General features: G+C 52.4%; 1 protein-coding gene across 1 annotated transcript in view; it reads right to left on the bottom strand.

Moving 5' to 3' along the window:
- STAG2 (STAG2 cohesin complex component) overlaps positions 1 to 20,751 on the bottom strand; it is a 283,462-nt gene that overhangs the window by 40,935 nt on the left and 221,776 nt on the right. Inside the window, exon 24 of the mRNA XM_075323911.1 lies at positions 16,240 to 16,332. Within this exon, the coding sequence (XP_075180026.1) occupies positions 16,240 to 16,332 (93 nt within the window). The remainder of the gene's footprint in view (positions 1 to 16,239; positions 16,333 to 20,751) is intronic.

Here is a 20,751-nt window from a genome sequence, read left to right as displayed (position 1 = left end):
GCACACCTGCTTTCCTGCTGCTGATGTGTCGCTCCCCAAGCGGGCATATAGCGACCTATGTAGTTAAAAACAACACATGTATACACTGCAGTTATATCGTGGTCAGCACTATGTGTGCCTCTTACCGCCCGCCTATAAGCGGGTGTATGATCGCCACCGTCCTGCCTTGGTGCCGAAAGTCCGATCTCTGCAGTAATGGCTGCCGGCTTCTTCCCCAGCTCGTGTGAGTAGGGGCGGGCCGTGGGCGTGCCCCCAAGTCAGAGCGGGAATCCGGCGTCCGACAGTGTGCAGTGAGAGGGCTGGAGCATGTAAAAAGGCTCCAGCCCTCGGCGCTGCTGATTGCTCAGCGCCTGTCCCCTTCCCTGAGTGACAGGGAGGGGGCGGGAACGAAGCGGCACTAGGCCGCAGAAGCCGGGGACTGGAGTTATAAGCGCCGCCGCCGTAAAAGCGCGGTCGGCGCCCAGTCCCCGGCGAACTACAAGTCCCAGCCGCGCCGCCGCTCCCGGAGCGTCCGGCGCGGTAGTTCCCAAAACACAAAGTCACTCAGCAAAGCTGCAGTGACTGTAACCCTTTACTGTCCCCGGCGCACTAGCACACCCAGCAAGTCTGGAGTGTGCTGTGCCTGTGTGTACGGGGACACAGAGTACCTGTAATGGTGCAGGGCCATGTCCCTGAACGGTACTCCAGCTCCGTATCCAGCAGGTTCAAATGGGTCTGTGGATGGAGCCCGGCGTCAGAGCTTTGAGGCCGGCAGGATCCCACTTCCTCAGAGCCCCTCAGGGGGATGTGGAAGGAAAGCAGCATGTGGGCTCCAGCCTCCGTACCAGCAATAGGTACCTCAACCTTACAACACCATCCAGGGGTGAGAAGGGAGCATGCTGGGGGCCCTATATGGGCCCTCTTTTCTTCCATCCGAAATAGTCAGCAGCTACTGCTGACTAAAATCTGTGGAGCTATGCGTGGATGTCTGACCTCCTTCGCACACAAAGCTAAAACTGGAGAACCCGTGATACCACGGGGGGGTATAGCCAGAGGGGGAGGGGCCTTGCACTTTTTAGTGTAGTGCTTTGTGTGGCCTCCGGAGGGCAGTAGCTATACCCCAATCGTCTGGGTCTCCCAATAGAGCGCTGAAGAAAAGTGCAATAGCACTATTGTTTTTGAGACATTTTATTCACAGTGTTCCCTATATGGTAAAACTGATGTGGGTGTGATGCCTCAGGTCAGTGCGAGTTCGTAGACACCAAACAGGTATAGGTTTACTTTTATATAAGGGGTTAAAAACAAAAATCGGAAGTTTGTCCGAAAAAAGTGGCGCACGTTTTACGCCATATTCCGTGACCCGTAGCGTTCTCATTTTTTGGGATCTATGGCTCAGTGACTGCTTATTTTTTGCGTCTCGAGCTGACGTTTTTAACGGTACCATTTTTGTGCAGATGCTACGTTTTGATCGCCTCTTATTGCATTTTGCGCAAAAGTTGTGGCGACAAAAAAAACGTCGTTTTGGCGTTTGGAATTTTTTTTGCCGCTACACCGTATACTGATCAGATGAATTGATTTTATATTTTGATAGATCGGGCCTTTCTGAAAGCGGCGATACCAAATGTGTGTATATTTTTTATTTTTTTAACCCTTTAATTTTCAATGGGGCGAATGGGGGGTGATTTGAACTTTTAGGTTTTTTGTTTATTTTTTAAAACTTTTTTTTAACTTTTTTTTATTTTACTAGTCCCCCTAGGGGGCTATAGAGATCAGCAGTCCGATCGCTCTGCACTATCTGCTGATCACAGCTACACAGCTGTAAACAGCAGAAACGCTAACTTTCTTTTTCACTGTGCTGTGGGCACAGCGAAAGTGAAAGCAATTCATGTGTAGTACAGGAGTCATCACATGACCCTGTGCTACCATGACAACTACCGGAAGTCACGTGATCGCGTCACGTGACTTCCAGTATCGGGCAGTAAGTAAAAGTTTACCGTGATCACGCTTATAATAGCACTGTCACATATTGACAGTGCCATTTAAGGGGTTAAACGGCACGAGCAGATAACGATTGTGCTCGTGCCTAGCAGGCACACATCTCAGCTGTGAAAATCAGCTGAGATGTGCGTCGATCGCAGCATGCTGCCGGTGGCAGACCGCGGGCAGTAACATTATGACTGATAGGATGTAATTTTACTGCCCGCGGTCGTTAAGGGGTTAAGCAAAGGACATCATAATACAATTATGGATCCGTGCTCCTAGCAACCAAACCAACAAGAAAGGTCTGACCGTTTACTCATAGGAGCAATAAACAGATAGTGAATAAGTAGCAATGAAGACAAGCAATGCCAGACTTCATTTTTAAAATTGCAAGTAAACAAATTCATTTTGGACGCATGTTTAAAGGAAATCTGTCACCAGTCTACTATGTAATCTGACAGCAGCATGGTGAAGGGAAAGAAATCCCGATTCCGGCGATGTGTCAGTTGCTGGGCTGCTTGCTGTCATTTAGATAAAGAAGGGAATTTTGTTTACTTACCGTAAATTCCTTTTCTTCTAGCTCCAATTGGGAGACCCAGACAATTGGGTGTATAGCTACTGCCTCCGGAGGCCGCACAAAGTACTACACTTAAAAGTGTAAGGCCCCTCCCCTTCTGGCTATACACCCTCCCGTGGGAGCACGGGTCCCTCAGTTTTAGTGCAAAAGCAAGAAGGAGGAAAGCCAATAACTGTTTCAAAAACCAAATTCAATCCGATAGACAATATCGGAGAACAGAACTTATCAACATGAACAACATGTGCACCCGAAACACAAAACCCTAAGAAAAACAGGGCGGGTGCTGGGTCTCCCAATTGGAGCTAGAAGAAAAGGAATTTACGGTAAGTAAACAAAATTCCCTTCTTTTTCGCTCCTAATTGGGAGACCCAGACAATTGGGACGTCCAAAAGCAGTCCCTGGGTGGGTAAAAGAATACCTCATGATAGGGCTGTCAAGCAGCCGTTTCTTACAGGTGGGCTACCGCCGCCTGAAGGACTTGTCTACCTAGGCTGGCATCTGCCGAAGCGTAGGTATGCACCTGATAATGCTTGGTAAAAGTGTGCAGACTCGACCAGGTAGCCGCCTGGCACACCTGCTGAGCCGTAGCCTGATGCCGTAATGCCCAGGACGCACCTACGGCTCTGGTAGAATGGGCCTTCAGTCCAGAAGGAATCGGAAGCCCAGCAGAACGGTAGGCGTGAAGAATTGGTTCCTTGATCCACCGCGCCAGGGTGGATTTGGAAGCCTGCGACCCTTTATGCTGACCAGCGACTAGGATAAAGAGTGCATCCGAACGGCGCAGAGGCGCCGTGCGGGAAATGTAGATCCTGAGTGCCCTCACCAGGTCCAACAGATGTAAACCTTTTTCAAATTGGTGAACTGGATGCGGACACAAAGATGGTAAAGTGATATCCTGATTGAGATGAAAGGAAGATACCACCTTGGGAAGAAATTCTGGAATTGGACGCAGAACCACCTTGTCTTGGTGAAACACCAGGAAGGGAGATTTGCAAGATAACGCCGCCAGCTCTGACACTCTCCGAAGAGACGTGACCGCCACTAGAAACGCCACTTTCTGAGAAAGCCGAGAAAAGGAAATCTCTTTCATAGGCTCGAAAGGCGGCTTCTGGAGAGCAATTAGAACCTTGTTCAGATCCCAGGGTTCCAATGGCCGCTTGTAAGGGGGGACAATATGACAAACCCCTTGCATGAACGTGCGTACTTTAGGAAGTCGCGCTAGGCGTTTCTGAAAAAATACGGATAGCGCGGAGACTTGACCTTTAAGAGAGCTAAGCGACAAACCTTTTTCCAACCCAGACTGCAGGAAGGAAAGAAAAATAGGCAATGCAAATGGCCAGGGAGAAATTCCCTGAGCAGAGCACCACGATAGGAATATCTTCCACGTCCTGTGGTAGATTTTGGCGGAGGATGGTTTCCTAGCCTGTCTCATGGTGGCAACAACTTCATGAGATAAACCCGAGGTCCTTAGGATCCAGGACTCAATGGCCACACAGTCAGGTTCAGGGCCGCAGAATTCAGATGGAAAAACGGCCCTTGAGACAGCAAGTCTGGACGGTCTGGTAGCGCCCACGGTTGGCCTACCGTGAGATGCCACAGATCCGGGTACCACGACCTCCTTGGCCAGTCTGGAGCGACGAGAATGGCGCGGCGGCAGTCGGACCTGATTTTGCGGAGCACTCTGGGCAACAATGCCAGAGGTGGGAAAACATAAGGTAGCCGGAACTGCGACCAATCTTGAACTAGGGCGTCTGCCGCCAGAGCTCGGTGATCGTGAGACCGTGCCATGAAAACCGGAGCTTTGTTGTTGTGCCGTGACGCCATCAGGTCGACGTCCGGCGTCCCCCAGCGGCGACAGATCTCCTGAAACACGTCCGAGTGGAGGGACCATTCCCCTGCGTCCATGCCCTGGCGACTGAGGAAGTCTGCTTCCCAGTTTTCCACGCCTGGGATGTGAACTGCGGATATGGTGGATGCTGTGTTCTCCACCCACGTTAGAATCCGCCGGACTTCTTGGAAGGCTTGCCGACTGCGTGTTCCCCCTTGGTGGTTGATGTACGCCACCGCTGTGGAATTGTCCGACTGAATCCGGATCTGCTTGCCTTCCAGCCACTGTTGGAAGGCTCGCAGGGCAAGATAGACTGCTCTGATTTCCAGAACATTGATCTGAAGGGTGGACTCTTTCTGAGTCCACGTACCCTGAGCCCTGTGGTGAAGAAACACTGCTCCCCACCCTGATAGGCTCGCATCTGTCGTGACCACCGCCCAGGATGGGGGTAGAAACGACCTTCCTGTTGACAATGAGGTGGGAAGAAGCCACCACCGGAGAGAGTCCTTGGCTGTCTGAGAGAGGGAGACGTCTCTGTCGAGGGACGTCGACTTCCCGTCCCATTGGCGGAGAATGTCCCATTGTAGGGGGCGCAGATGAAACTGCGCGAAAGGGACTGCTTCCATTGCTGCCACCATTTTCCCTAGGAAATGCATGAGGCGCCTCAAGGAGTGCGACTGGCCCTGAAGGAGAGATTGCACCCCTGTCTGCAGCGAGCACTGCTTGTCCAGTGGAAGTTTCACTATCGCTGAGAGAGTATGAAACTCCATGCCAAGATATGTTAGTGATTGGGTCGGGGTTAGATTTGACTTTGAAAAGTTGATAATCCACCCGAACCTCTGGAGAGTCTTCAGTGCCACGTTCAGACTGTGTTGGCATGCCTCTTGAGAGGGTGCCTTTATCAGATCGTCCAGATACGGGATCACAGAGTGACCCTGCGAGTGCAGGACTGCTACTACTGCTGCCATGACCTTGGTGAAGACCCGAGGGGCTGTTGCCAGCCCGAAAGGTAGCGCTACGAACTGCAGGTGTTCGCTTCCTATAACGAAGCGTAGAAAACGCTGATGCTCTGGCGCAATCGGCACGTGGAGATAAGCATCTTTGATGTCTATTGATGCTAGGAAATCTCCTTGAGACATTGAGGCGATGACGCAGCGGAGAGATTCCATCCGGAATCTCCTGGTTTTTACGTGTTTGTTGAGCAACTTTAGATCCAGGACGGGGCGAAACGATCCGTCCTTTTTTGGTACCACAAACAAATTGGAGTAAAAACCGTGACTTTGTTCTTGAAGAGGAACAGAAGTCACCACACATTCCGCCTTTAGAGCGGCTACCGCCTGCAGCAGAGCATCGGCCCGGTCGGGCGGTGGAGAAGTTCTGAAGAAACGAGTTGGAGGACGAGAGCTGAACTCTATCCTGTACCCGTGAGACAGAATGTCCCTCACCCAACGGTCTTTGACCTGTGACAGCCAAATGTCGCCAAAGCGGGAGAGCCTGCCACCGACCGAGGATGCGGAAAGAGGAGACTGAGAGTCATGAGGAAGCCGTCTTGGTAACGGTTCTTCCTGCTGGCTTTTTTGGGCGTGATTGAGTCCGCCAAGAATCTGAGCCTCTCTGATCCTTTTGGGTCCTCTTGGACGAGGAGAATTGGGACCTACCTGAGCCTCGAAAGGACCGAAAACTAGACTGACCCCTCCTTTGTTGGGGTTTGTTTTGTCTGGGTTGAGGTAAGGATGAATCCTTACCCTTGGAGTGTTTAATGATTTCATCCAAACGCTCACCAAACAGTCGGTCACGAGAAAAAGGCAAGCTGGTTAAGCACTTCTTGGAAGCAGAATCTGCCTTCCATTCTCTCAACCACAGGGCTCTGCGTAAAACCACGGAGTTGGCTGACGCCACCGCCGTACGGCTCGTAGAGTCCAGGACAGCATTAATCGCGTAAGACGCGAATGCAGACATCTGAGAGGTCAATGGTGCCACCTGCGGAGCAGATGTACGTGTGACTGAGTCGACTTGCGTAAGCCCAGCTGAAATAGCTTGGAGTGCCCATACGGCTGCGAATGCTGGCGCCAACGACGCTCCAATAGCTTCATAGATGGATTTCAACCAGAGTTCCATCTGTCTATCAGTGGCATCTTTAAGTGCCGCTCCATCTTCTACTGCAACTAAGGATCTAGCCGCAAGCCTGGAGATTGGAGGATCCACCTTGGGACACTGGGTCCAGCCCTTGACAACGTCAGGGGGGAAAGGATAGCGTGTATCTTTAAGCCTTTTGGAAAACCGCTTATCAGGATAAGCGTGGTGTTTCTGGATTGCGTCTCTAAAGTCAGCGTGGTCCAGAAAAGAGCTTAATTTACGCTTGGGATACCTGAAATGGAATTTCTCCTGCTGTGAAGCTGACTCCTCCGCAGAAGGAGCTGGCGGAGAAATATCTAACATTTTATTGATGGACGCTATAAGATCATTCACTATGGCGTCACCATCCGGTGTATCCAGATTGAGAGCGGTCCCAGGATCAGAATCCTGATCAGATACATCCGCCTCATCACACATAGATTCATCTCGCTGGGATCCTGACCAGTGAGACGAAGTTGAGGGCCCCTCATAGCGAGCCCGTTTAGGTTGTCTGGGACTGTCGTCCGAGTCAGAGTCGTCACCCTGGGGTGCGTGTGACACCTCTGGAGCACGAAAGTGTTCCAGCTGAGGGGGACCAGGGAGCAATGATTCAACCGTGTCCAGGGTCTGAGTAACTGGTCTAGACTGTAATGTTTCAAGAATTTTAGACATAGTCATAGACAATCTGTCAGCAAAAGCTGCAAACTCTGTTCCTGTCACCTGGACAGCATTCACAGGTGGAACCCCCTGGGTCACGTCTAGCAGAGGCCCCGGCTGTGTAAGTGTCACAGGGGCCGATCACTGCACACAATGGGGGTTAGCGGAACCTGCCGGTAGAACAGCCCCACATGCGGTACAGGCAGTATATAACGTCTGTGCCTTGGCACCCTTGCGTTTTGCGGACGACATGCTGTAGCCTCCTTGTAATCTAGGAGAGTATATAGCCGAGAAAACACCAGCGACCGCACAGTGCAAAGTATTTACAATACAAAATACTAAGTACACAAACGGCACAAGTGGGGGTGAGCCCTTGAGGGCTGCTTACCGCCCGCTGAACAGCGGGTATGAGGCCTCAGAATCCCGTGTCTGGGTCTCCCTGTCTTCCCTCTGCAGCTCAGCGTGCAGGCAGGAATGGCTGCCGGCGTTGTGTGCAGAGGGGTGGACCGTGGGCGTGCCCAAACGAAGGGAATTTTGTTACTTACCGTAAATTCCTTTTCTTCTAGCTCTTATTGGGAGACCCAGACGATTGGGTGTATAGCACTGCCTCCGGAGGTCACACAAAGCTATTACACTAAAAAGTGTAAGGCCCCTCCCCTTCTGGCTATACACCCCCAGTGGGATCACTGGCTCACCAGTTTTAGTGCAAAAGCAAGAAGGAGGAAAGCCAATAACTGGTTTAAACAAATTCTCTCCGAGTAACATCGGAGAACTGAAAACTGTTCAACATGAACAACATGTGTACCCGCAAACAAACCAAAAATCCCGAAGGACAACAGGGCGGGTGCTGGGTCTCCCAATAAGAGCTAGAAGAAAAGGAATTTACGGTAAGTAACAAAATTCCCTTCTTCTTCGGCGCTCTATTGGGAGACCCAGACGATTGGGACGTCCAAAAGCTGTCCCTGGGTGGGTAAAGAAATACCTCATGTTAGAGCTGCAAGACAGCCCTCCCCTATGGGGAGGCAACTGCCGCCTGCAGGACTCTTCTACCTAGGCCGGCGTCCGCCGAAGCATAGGTATGCACCTGATAATGTTTGGTGAAAGTGTGCAGACTCGACCAGGTAGCTGCCTGGCACACCTGTTGAGCCGTAGCCTGGTGTCGTAATGCCCAGGATGCACCCACGGCTCTGGTAGAATGGGCCTTCAGCCCTGATGGAACCGGAAGCCCAGCAGAACGGTAGGCTTCAAAAATTGGTTCTTTGATCCATCGAGCCAGGGTGGCCTTAGAAGCCTGCGACCCCTTGCGCTTGCCAGCGACAAGGACAAAGAGTGCATCCGAACGGCGCAGTGGCGCCGTGCGGGAGATGTAGATTCTGAGTGCTCTCACCAGATCTAACAAATGTAAATCCTTCTCATACCGATGAACAGCATGAGTACAAAACGAAGGCAAAGAGATATCCTGATTAAGATGAAAGGAGGATACCACCTTCGGGAGAAACTCCTGAATGGGGCGCAGCACTACCTTGTCCTGGTGGAAGACCAGGAAGGGAGTCTTGGAAGACAGGGCTGCTAGCTCAGACACTCTCCGAAGAGATGTGATCGCTACCAGAAAAGCCACTTTCTGTGAAAGTCTAGAAAGTGAAACCTCCCTCAGAGGCTCGAAGGGCGGCTTCTGGAGGGCAACTAGTACCCTGTTCAGATCCCATGGATCTAACGGCCGCTTGTACGGGGGAACAATATGGCAAACCCCCTGTAGGAACGTGCGCACCTTAGCGAGTCGAGCTAGACGCTTCTGAAAAAAGACGGATAGCGCCGAGACTTGTCCTTTAAGGGAGCCGAGCGACAAACCTTTTTCTAATCCTGATTGCAGGAAAGAAAGAAGGGTAGGTAATGCAAATGGCCAGGGAGGGACTCCCTGAGCAGAGCACCAGGATAAGAATATCCTCCACGTTCTGTGGTAGATCTTAGCCGACGTGGGCTTCCTAGCCTGTCTCATGGTGGCAACGACCCCTTGGGATAAGCCTGAAGACGCTAGGATCCAGGACTCAATGGCCACACAGTCAGGTTCAGGGCCGCAGAATTCCGATGGAAAAACGGCCCTTGGGACAGTAAGTCTGGTCGGTCTGGTAGTGCCCACGGTTGGCCGACCGTGAGATGCCACAGATCCGGATACCACGCCCTCCTCGGCCAGTCTGGAGCGACGAGTATGACGCGGCTGCAGTCGGATCTGATCTTGCGTAGCACCCTGGGCAAGAGTGCCAGAGGTGGAAACACATAAGGGAGCCGGAACTGCGACCAATCCTGCACTAGGGCGTCCGCTGCTAGAGCTCTTTGATCGCGAGACCGTGCCATGAAGGTTGGGACCTTGTTGTTGTGCCTGGACGCCATTAGATCGACGTCCGGCCTTCCCCATCTGCGACAGATTTCCTGAAACACGTCCGGGTGAAGGGACCATTCCCCTGCGTCCATGCCCTGGCGACTGAGGAAGTCTGCTTCCCAGTTTTCCACGCCGGGGATGTGAACTGCGGATATGGTGGAGGCCGTGGCTTCCACCCACATCAGAATCCGCCGGACTTCCTGGAAGGCTTGCCGACTGCGTGTCCCCCCTTGGTGGTTGATGTATGCCACCGCTGTGGAGTTGTCCGATTGAATTCGGATCTGCTTCCCTTCCAGCCACTGTTGGAAGGCTAGTAGGGCAAGAAAAACTGCTCTGATTTCCAGAACATTGATTTGAAGGATGGACTCCTGCTGAGTCCACGTACCCTGAGCCCTGTGGTGGAGAAACACTGCTCCCCACCCTGACAGACTCGCGTCTGTCGTGACCACCGCCCAGGATGGGGGTAGAAAGGATCTTCCCTGTGATAATGAGGTGGGAAGGAGCCACCACTGCAGGGAGTCCTTGGCCGTCTGGGAAAGGGAGACTTTCCTGTCCAGGGATGTTGACTTCCCGTCCCATTGGCGGAGAATGTCCCATTGAAGAGGACGCAGATGAAACTGCGCAAACGGAACCGCCTCCATTGCTGCCACCATCTTCCCGAGGAAGTGCATGAGGCGTCTTAAGGAGTGCGACTGACTTTGAAGGAGAGCCTGCACCCCAGTCTGTAGTGACCGCTGCTTGTCCAGCGGAAGCTTCACTATCGCTGAGCGAGTATGAAACTCCATGCCAAGATACGTTAGTGATTGGGTCGGTGACAGATTTGACTTTGGGAAGTTGATGATCCACCCGAACGCCTGGAGAGTCTCCAGTGCAAAATTCAGGCTGAGTTGGCATGCCTCTTGAGAGGGTGCCTTGACCAGCAGGTCGTCCAAATAAGGGATCACAGAGTGTCCGTGAGAGTGCAAGACTGCTACCACTGCTGCCATGATCTTGGTGAACACCCGAGGGGCTGTCGCCAGACGAAATGGCAGAGCCACGAACTGAAGATGGTCGTCTCCTATCACGAAGCGCAGAAAGCGTTGGTGCTCCGTAGCAATCGGCACGTGGAGATAAGCATCTTTGATGTCTATTGATGCCAGAAAATCTCCTTGGGACATTGAGGCAATGACTGAGCGGAGGGATTCCATCCTGAACCGCCTGGCGTTCACATGCCTGTTGAGCAGTTTTAGGTCCAGAACAGGACGGAATGAGCCGTCCTTTTTTGGAACCACAAAGAGATTGGAGTAAAATCCTCGCCCCCGTTCCTGAGGGGGGACAGGGATCACGACTCCTTCTGCTCTTAGAGAGTCCACCGCCTGCAGCAGGGCATCTGCTCGGTTGGGATGTGGGGAGGTTCTGAAGAACCGAAGTGGGGGTCGAGAACTGAACTCGATTCTGTACCCGCGAGACAAAATGTCTGTTACCCACCGGTCTTTGACCTGTGACAGCCAAATGTCGCAAAAACGGGAGAGCCTGCCACCGACCGAGGATGCGGAGGGAGGAGGCCGAAAGTCAAGAGGTAGCCGCCTTGGAAGTGGTTCCTCCATTTGCCTTCCTGGGGCGTGAGTGAGCCCGCCAGGAATCTGAGCTCCCTTGTCCTTTCTGAGTCCCTCTGGACGAGGAGAATTGGGCCTTGCCCGAACCTCGAAAGGACCGAAACCTCGACTGCCACTTTTTCTGTTGAGGTTTACTTGCTCTGGGCTGTGGCAAGGAAGAGTCCTTACCCTTAGACTGTTTTATGATTTCAGCCAATGGCTCACCAAACAGTCTGTCTCTAGATAATGGCAGGCTGGTTAAGCATTTTTTGGAACCAGCGTCTGCTTCCCAGTCCTTTAACCATAAGGCTCTGCGCAAAACCACCGAATTGGCGGCCGCCATAGAGGTACGGCTCGTAGATTCTAGGACAGCATTGATAGCATAGGTCGCAAACGCAGACATTTGCGAAGTTAGGGACGCTACCTGCGGTACTGCTGGATGCATGATAGCATCCACCTGTGCTAAACCAGCTGAAATAGCTTGGAGTGCCCACACGGCCGCGAATGCTGGAGCAAACGACGCGCCGATAGCTTCATAGACAGATTTCAACCAAAGGTCCATCTGTCTGTCGTTAGCATCTTTAAGTGAAGCGCCATCCTCTACTGCGACTATGGATCTAGCCGCAAGCTTGGAAATTGGTGGATCCACCTTTGGACACTGGGTCCAGCGTTTGGCCACTTCAGGGGAAAAAGGATAACGGATATCCTTAGAACGTTTAGAGAAACGCTTGTCTGGATGAGCGTCGTGCTTCTGGATTGATTCTCTGAAGTCAGAGTGGTCCAAAAAAGCACTTAATTTACGCTTGGGATACAGGAAATGGAACTTCTCCTGCTGTGCAGCTGCCTCCTCTGCTGAAGGAGCTGGGGGAGAAATATCCAACAATCTATTGATAGCCGCTATAAGGTCATTAACCATGGCGTCACCATCAGGTGCATCCAGATTAAAGGGGGCCTCAGGATCAGAATCCTGATCCCCGTCCTCAGTCTCATCACAGGGAGACTCGTCTCGCTGAGACCCTGAGCAGTGTGATGACGTCGAGGGTCTTGCCCAGCGGCCTCGCTTAGGCTGCCTGGGACTGTCATCTGAGTCAGAGACTTCAGCTTGTGAAGCTTGAGACCCCCTTAAAGTACGGATTAAATCCAACTGAGGGGGACCGGAGAGCAGAGACACAGCCGTGTCCATGGTCTGAGGAACTGGCCTGGCCTGCAAGGTCTCCAGGATTTTTGCCATAATAACGGACATTTTATCAGCAAACACAGCAAAGTCTGTCCCCGTCACCGGGGCAGGGATCACAGGCGGCTCTGCCTGGGCTACCACCACAATAGGCTCTGGCTGACGAAGTGCCACTGGGACTGAGCATTGCACACAATGTGGGTCATTGGAGCCTGCCGGTAGATCAGCCCCACATGCAGTACAAACAGTGTACACAGCCCGTGCCTTGGCAGCCTTGCGTTTTGCGGATGACATGTTGCTGACAGGGTGTCCAGCCAAGAAGCGACCTTACAGTGCACTATATAATGTATATATATATATATATATATATATATATATGGTACCAGAAAAAAGTACACTAATAAATCACTGAGGCACTAGAGGGGCCAGCACTACTGTGCTGCTTACCACCCGCTTAGGAGCGGTGTGTGATCGCCAGAAATCCCTCTAGTCTGGGTCTCCCAGAGCCTGCTGCCTTTCCCCAGCCAGATCGCATGTATAATGGCTGCCGGCGTCCTTGTGGAGAGGGGGGGCGGGCCCTGGGCGTACACCGACTAAGAGCGGGAAGCCTGCTTCCCCCTGTGCCTAGTGAGAGGGTTGGAGCATGTAAATGAGGCTCCAGCCCTCGGCGCTGCCGATAACACAGCGTCTCTCCCCTACCCTGATTGACAGGGTGCAGGCGGGAACGAAGCGGCACTAGGCCGCAGAAGCCGGGGGCTATAGTTAGAAACGCCGCCGCCGTAAAAGCGCGGTCGGCGCAAAGTCCCCGGCGCACTACAAGTCTCAGCTGCGCCGCCGCTCCAAGCAGTTCCCAACATAAAACGTCACTCAGCAAAGCTGCAGTGACATAACCCCAGCGCTACTGTCCCCGGCGCACTACAACGCTCAGCAAGCCCTGCGAGTGTCCGTGCCTGCCGGGGACCCAGAGTACCTGAAAGTTGCAGGGCCTTGTCCCTGAACGGCACTCCCGCTCCAAATCCAGCAGGTTCTCTGGGTCTGTGGATGGAGCCCGGCCCCAGGGCTTGGGGGTCGGTAAGATCCCACTTCCACAGAGCCCTCCAGGGGATGTGGAAGGAAAACAGCATGTGGGCTCCAGCCTCCGTACCAGCAATAGGTACCTCAACCTTACAAGCACCACCGCGGGTGAGAAGGGAGCATGCTGGGGGCCCCATATGGGCCCTCTTTTCTTCCATCCGATCTAGTCAGCAGCTACTGCTGACTACAAACAGTGGAGCTATGCGTGGATGTCTGACCTCCTTCGCACAAAGCCGAAAACTGGTGAGCCAGTGATCCCACTGGGGGTGTATAGCCAGAAGGGGAGGGGCCTTACACTTTTTAGTGTAATAGCTTTGTGTGACCTCCGGAGGCAGTGCTATACACCCAATCGTCTGGGTCTCCCAATAGAGCGCCGAAGAAAAAAGTGCGGGAAACTGCGTCCCCCTGTGCCTAGTGTGAGGGCTGGAGTATGTAAAAAAGACTCCAGCCCTCAGCGCGGATGCTCTATACGGCGTCCCGCCCTCCTCCTGACTGGCAGGTGCGGAGGCGGGAACGAGACGAACTAGGCCGCAAAAGCCGGGGACTGTAGTAATAAGCGCGGCCGTGATATATGCGCGGCCAGCGCGGAAGTCCCCGGCGCACCACAAGTCACAGCAGTGCGCGACTGACCCCAGCGGCCTGGCGCGACCATTCGCCCTAGTCTACCCACTCAGCTGAGCTGTAGTGAGGAAATGGCACAAGCGCAGCAGCGCTGATGACCCCGGCGCACTAACACACCCAGCAATGCTGCGGTGTGCGCGCGTATGCACGGGGACACAGAGTACCTTGACGGAGCAGGGCCCTGTCCCTGACGATACTCAGCTCCATATCCAGCGCTTCTCCAGGGGCTGTAGATGGAGCACGGTCTCAGTGCCTGGAGACCGGTAAAATCCCACTTCAGCCAGAGCCCTAATGGGGATGGAGAAGGAATCAGCATGTGGGCTCCAGCCTCCGTACCCGCAATGGGTACCTCAACCTTAACAAACACCGCCGACAGAAAGTGGGGTGAGAAGGGAGCATGCTGGGGACCCTGTATGGGCCCTCTTTTCTTCCATCCGACATAGTCAGCAGCTGCTGCTGACTAAACAGTGGAGCTATGCGTGCGTGTCTGACCTCCTTCGCACAAAGCAAAAAACTGAGGGACCCGTGCTCCCACGGGAGGGTGTATAGCCAGAAGGGGAGGGGCCTTACACTTTTAAGTGTAGTACTTTGTGCGGCCTCCGGAGGCAGTAGCTATACACCCAATTGTCTGGGTCTCCCAATTAGGAGCGAAAAAGAAAATCAGTTTTCTATGCTGCAGATCCAGAAGGTATCTGAAGGCTGAGCTCTGTATAACCCTGCTTACACCACTGATTGGCAGCTTCCTGTGTACACTGACAGAAAGCTAAAAATCAGTGCTGTGGGGCGGGGAGATACAGAGCGGTTGACTAGGATGCACCAGACACCTAGTCCTGTAGTGATAATCTCCTGCTGATAAAACACTGATTTTATTGCAACAGCAACACACCATCTAGTGACATCTCTGGAATCAGGTTGTCAGCCCCTACATCCTGGTGTTATCAGTTTGTCAGCAGGCATTTACTATGTATGTAGATTCCCTTTAAGGCCTCTTTCACACGTCCGTGTCGCCGGTATGTGTTTGGCCCGTTTCCTCACGTACCGGAGACACGGGCACACGTAGACCCATTAAAGTCAATGGGTCTGCGCTCACGTGCGTATTCTGCCATGGACCGTATGTACGTGTGGAGCATACGTGTGCCCGTGTGCTCCACACGTAGACATGTCAGTTTTTCTCCGGAATCACGGGTGTCACACGGCCCGCATACAAACCACACGGAGGTGTTCCGTGTGACACGCACCGGAGAAAACACACGTGTCTGTGGGGAAAAAAAAAACCCCAAATCTTTACTCACCTTCTCCAGCCCTGCAGTCTCTGCCGCTGCTGTCACTTGCTTCCAACCGCCGCTCATTATGCTCATTGCATATTCACTTCACTGCGGCGGAAGCAGCAGCAGCAGAGGGGTCGGCAGGACCTGAGACCGAAGATCAGCACCACGGACAGCAACGCCAGGGACAGGTGAGCAGAAAGTTCCCGTTCTCCGTGTGTTATCACGGAGAACACACGGAGAACACACGGAGAACACACGTGTCAAACATGGCTAACAGAGGGCAATACGCACCTTCGACACGTCCGTGAAAAATGAACGTGATTTTCACGGACGTGTGAAAGAGGCCTAAGGTAGAGACTCTTTAATGTTAATGTATCCTAGCAAAGCTCAAACACAGATATAGACATTCACAAAGCAAGTAGGTATGTGTGTGTGTGTATTAAAAGAAATGGAATTAAGTAGCGGTTGTGTGCTGTGAAATTCAGCTGACAAAAGTAAATTAAATAACCAGGAAAAAAAAATAAATTATGTTTAACATTCATATAAGGGCAGGGTCCTCTCTCCTCTGTTACAGTTTATTCAATATAATTTATATATATATTTTATATGTAAACCCCTTTCCCACGTACAGCCCAATAGAATCAATGGTGCGCTAAACAAATACATTAAAACAGGAACTAGATGTGTATGAAATGATCCTAGGATAACCTATATTTAAGCAGATTATTGGAAATATGTGTTTTTGCCCACAGCAATTAGCAGTAAAGCTTAGTATGGACTATTTGTATCATTGTGATGCGACCAAGTGACTCATATCGCTTTCTTTTTTATCCTTTTGTCCAGCATGTAAGGAGAATTGACCGAGGTAGAACATCAAAGGGAGACGCAAAATAACCGCTGGAGAACAAATTATTTATTTACAGTCATAACATAAGGGGCCGGGGCTTGTAGTTTTATACAGAAATTGAAATTAATGACGAGACCTACAGAAGATCTTTCTCCAATGAATACAAACCTGTTCTTTTACAGCAGTGTGCACATTGGTAAGGTAATGTTGACATATTTGGCAAAATACCCTCATTTGTCTCTTTAAGGTGATCAATTCCTCCTATAAAGAAAGTCATGATGTTAGAATATAAAAAAAAACTGAAAACAGATAAAGAAGGGAATTTTGTTTACTTACCGTAAATTCCTTTTCTTCTAGCTCCTATTGGGAGACCCAGACAATTGGGTGTATAGCTTCTGCCTCCGGAGGCGCCACAAAGTTATTACACTTTAAAAAGTGTAACCCCTCCCCTCTGCTATACACCCTCCCGTGCATCACGGGCCCATCAGTTTTGGTGCCAAAGCAGGAAGGAGGAAACTTATAAATTGGTCTAAGGTAAATTCAATCCGAAGGATGTTCGGAGAACTGAAACCATGAACCAAAGAACAATTGAACATGAACAACATGTGTACACAAAAGAAAAACAGCCCGAAGGGAACAGGGGCGGGAGCTGGGTCTCCCAATAGGAGCTAGAAGAAAAGGAATTTACGGTAAGTAAACAAAATTCCCTTCTTTGTCGCTCCATTGGGAGACCCAGACAATTGGGATGTCCAAAAGCAATCCCTGGGTGGGTAAAGAATACCTCGATAAAAAAGAGCCGAAAAAACGGCCCCTTCTTACAGGTGGGCCACTGCCGCCTGAAGGACTCGCCTACCTAGGCTGGCGTCTGCCGAAGCATAGGCATGCACCTGATAGTGTTTTGTAAAAGTGTGCAGACTCGACCAGGTAGCCGCCTGACACACCTGCTGAGCCGTAGCCTGGTGCCGCAATGCCCAGGACGCACCTACAGCTCTGGTAGAATAGGCTTTCAGCCCTGAAGGAATCGGAAGCCCAGACGAACGGTAGGCTTCAAGAATCGGTTCCTTGATCCACCTAGCCAAGGTTGACTTTGAAGCCTGCGACCCCTTACGCTGGCCAGCGACAAGGACAAAGAGCGCATCAGAACGGCGCAGGGGCGCCGTGCGTGAAATGTAGAGCCTGAGTGCTCTCACGAGATCTAACAAGTGCAAATCCTTTTCACATTGGTGAACTGGATGAGGGCAATAAGAAGGTAAGGAGATATCCTGATTGAGATGAAACGGGGATACCACCTTAGGGAGAAATTCCGGGACCGGACGCAGAACCACCTTATCCTGGTGAAACACCAGGAAGGGGGCTTTGCATGACAGCGCTGCTAGCTCAGACACTCTCTGAAGTGATGTGACTGCCACTAGGAAGGCCACCTTCTGCGAAAGGCGAGATAGAGAGACATCCCGCATCGGCTCGAAAGGTGGCTTCTGGAGAGCCGTCAGCACCCTGTTAAGATCCCAGGGTTCTAGCGGACGCTTGTAAGGTGGAACTATGTGGCAAACCCCCTGCAGGAACGTGCGGACCTGCGGAAGCCTGGCTAGACGCTTTTGAAAAAACACGGAAAGCGCCGACACTTGTCCCTTGAGAGAGCCGAGAGACAAGCCCTTGTCCATTCCGGATTGAAGGAAAGAAAGAAAAGTGGGCAAGGCAAACGGCCAGGGAGTGAAACCCTGATCAGAGCACCAGGATAAGAAGATCCTCCAAGTCCTGTGGTAGATCTTGGCGGACGTTGGTTTCCTGGCCTGTCTCATGGTGGCAATGACATCTTGAGATAACCCCGATGACGCTAGGAGCCAGGACTCAATGGCCACACAGTCAGGTTGAGGGCCGCAGAATTCAGATGGAAAAATGGCCCTTGAGACAGCAAGTGCCCACGGTTGACCCACCGTGAGGTGCCACAGATCCGGGTACCACGATCTCCTCGGCCAGTCTGCAGCAACGAGGATGGCGCGACTGCAGTCGGACCTGATCTTGCGTAATACTCTGGGCAGCAGTGCCAGAGGAGGAAATACATAAGGCCGTCGAAACTGCGACCAGTCCTGAACTAACGCGTCTGCCGCCAGAGCTCTGTGATCTTTGGACAGAGCCATGAATGCCGGGACTTTGTTGTTGTGCCGAGACGCCATTAGATCGACGTCCGGCGTTCCCCAGCGGCAACAGATCTCCCGAAACACGTCCGGGTGAAGAGACCATTCCCCTGCGTCCATGCCCTGGCGACTGAGAAAATCTGCTTCCCAGTTTTCTACGCCCGGGATGTGAACTGCGGAGATGGTGGAGGCTGTGGCTTCCGCCCACAGCAGAATCCGCTGAACTTCTCGGAAGGCTTGACGACTGCGTGTGCCGCCCTGGTGGTTGATGTACGCAACCGCCGTGCCGTTGTCCGACTGTATTCGGATCTGCCTGCCCTCCAGCCACCGCTGGAACGCCTTTAGGGCCAGATACACTGCCCTTATCTCCAGAACGTTGATCTGAAGGGAGGACTCTGTCGGAGTCCAGGTTCCCTGAGCCCTGTGGTGGAGGAAGACCGCTCCCCACCCTGACAGACTTGCGTCCGTCGTGACCACAGCCCAGGATGGGGGCAAGAAGGATTTTCCTTTCGACAAGGAAGTGGGAAGAAGCCACCACTGAAGAGAGGTCTTGGCTGTCCGTGACAGCGAAACGTTCCTGTCTAGGGACGTCGGCCTCTTGTCCCATTTGCGGAGGATGTCCCATTGAAGTGGACGCAGATGAAACTGTGCAAAAGGAACTGCCTCCATTGCTGCCACCATCTTCCCTAGGAAGTGCATGAGGCGCCTCAAGGGGTGTGACTGACCCCGAAGAAGAGATTGCACCCCTGTCTGTAGTGAACGCTGTTTGTCCAGCGGGAGCTTCACTATCGCTGAAAGGGTATGAAACTCCATCCCGAGGTAAGTCAGCGATTGGGTCGGTGTCAAATTTGACTTTGGGAAATTGATGATCCACCCGAACCTCTGGAGAGTCTCCAGAGTGACGGTCAGGCTGTGTTGGCATGCCACCCTGGAGGGTGCCTTGACTAGAAGATCGTCTAAGTAAGGGATCACCGAGTGGCCCTGAGAGTGTAGGACCGCCACCACTGCTGCCATGACCTTGGTGAAGACCCGTGGGGCTGTCGCCAGGCCGAATGGCAGCGCCACGAACTGAAGGTGTTCGTCCTTGATGGCGAAACGCAGAAAGCGGTGATGCTCGGGAGCGATCGGCACATGGAGATAAGCATCTTTGATGTCGATTGATGCTAGGAAGTCTCCTTGTGACATCGAGGCGATGACTGAGCGGAGAGATTCCATCCGAAACCTTCTGGTGCTCACATGCTTGTTGAGCAGCTTGAGGTCTAGAACGGGACGGAATGATCCGTCCTTTTTTGGCACCACGAACAAGTTGGAGTAGAAGCCGTGACCATGTTCCTGAGGTGGAACGGGGATCACCACTCCTTCTGCCTTCAGAGTGTTTACCGCCTGAAAAAGTGCATCGGCTCGCTCGGGGGGCGGAGATGTTCTGAAGAAACGAGTCGGAGGACGAGAACTGAGCTCTATCCTGTAACCGTGAGACAGAATGTCTCTCACCCATCGGTCTTGGACATGTGGCCACCAGGCGTCGCAAAAGCGGAAGAGCCTGCCACCGACCGAGGATGCGGTTTGTGGAGACCGAAAGTCATGAGGAGGCCGCCTTGGGGGCGGATCCTCCGGCGGTCTTTTTAGGACGTGACTTAGACCGCCATGCAGAAGAGTTGCTCTGGCCCTTCTGTGACCTGTTGGACGTGGAGGAACGGGACCTGGCTGAGGGCCGAAAGGACTGAAACCTCGGTTGAATCTTTCGCTGCTGAGGTCTGTTCGGTTTAGACTGGGGTAAGGACGAGTCCTTTCCCTTGGATTGCTTGATAATTTCGTCCAATTGCTCGCCAAACAAGCGGTCGCCGGAAAATGGCAAACCGGTTAAGAACTTCTTGGAAGCAGAGTCTGCCTTCCATTCACGTAGCCACATGGCCCTGCGGACTGCCACCGAATTGGCGGATGCTACCGCTGTACGGCTCACCGAGTCGAGGACAGCGTTCATGGCGTAGGACGAAAAAGCCGACGCCTGAGAAGTCAAAGACACGACCTGCGGAGTAGCGGTGCGTGTGACCTCATTAATCTCAGACAGACAAGCTGAGATAGCTTGGAGCGCCCACACAGCTGCAAATGCTGGAGCAAAAGACGCACCTATGGCTTCATAGATGGATTTCATCAGGAGCTCTATTTGCCTGTCAGTGGCATCTTTGAGCGATGAGCCATCTGCCACTGATACCACGGATCTAGCCGCCAGCCTAGAGACTGGAGGATCCACCTTGGGACACTGAGCCCAACCCTTAACTACGTCAGGTGGGAAGGGGTAACGTGTGTCATTAAGGCGCTTAGTAAAGCGCTTGTCCGGATATGCTCTGTGCTTCCGGACAGCATCCCTGAAGTTAGAGTGATCGAAAAAAGCACTCCTTGTACGTTTGGGAAACCTAAACTGGTGTTTCTCCTGTTGTGAAGCTGACTCCTCAACAGGTGGAGTTGGAGGAGGAAGTTCTAGCACCTGGTTAATGGACGCTAAAAGGTAATTTACAATGGCGTCTCCTTCAGGTGTATCAAGATT

Source organism: Anomaloglossus baeobatrachus, chromosome 9 (assembly GCF_048569485.1).
Source record: "Anomaloglossus baeobatrachus isolate aAnoBae1 chromosome 9, aAnoBae1.hap1, whole genome shotgun sequence".
Lineage (NCBI taxonomy): Eukaryota > Metazoa > Chordata > Amphibia > Anura > Aromobatidae > Anomaloglossus > Anomaloglossus baeobatrachus.
This window is presented reverse-complemented; position numbering and strand designations above follow the sequence as displayed.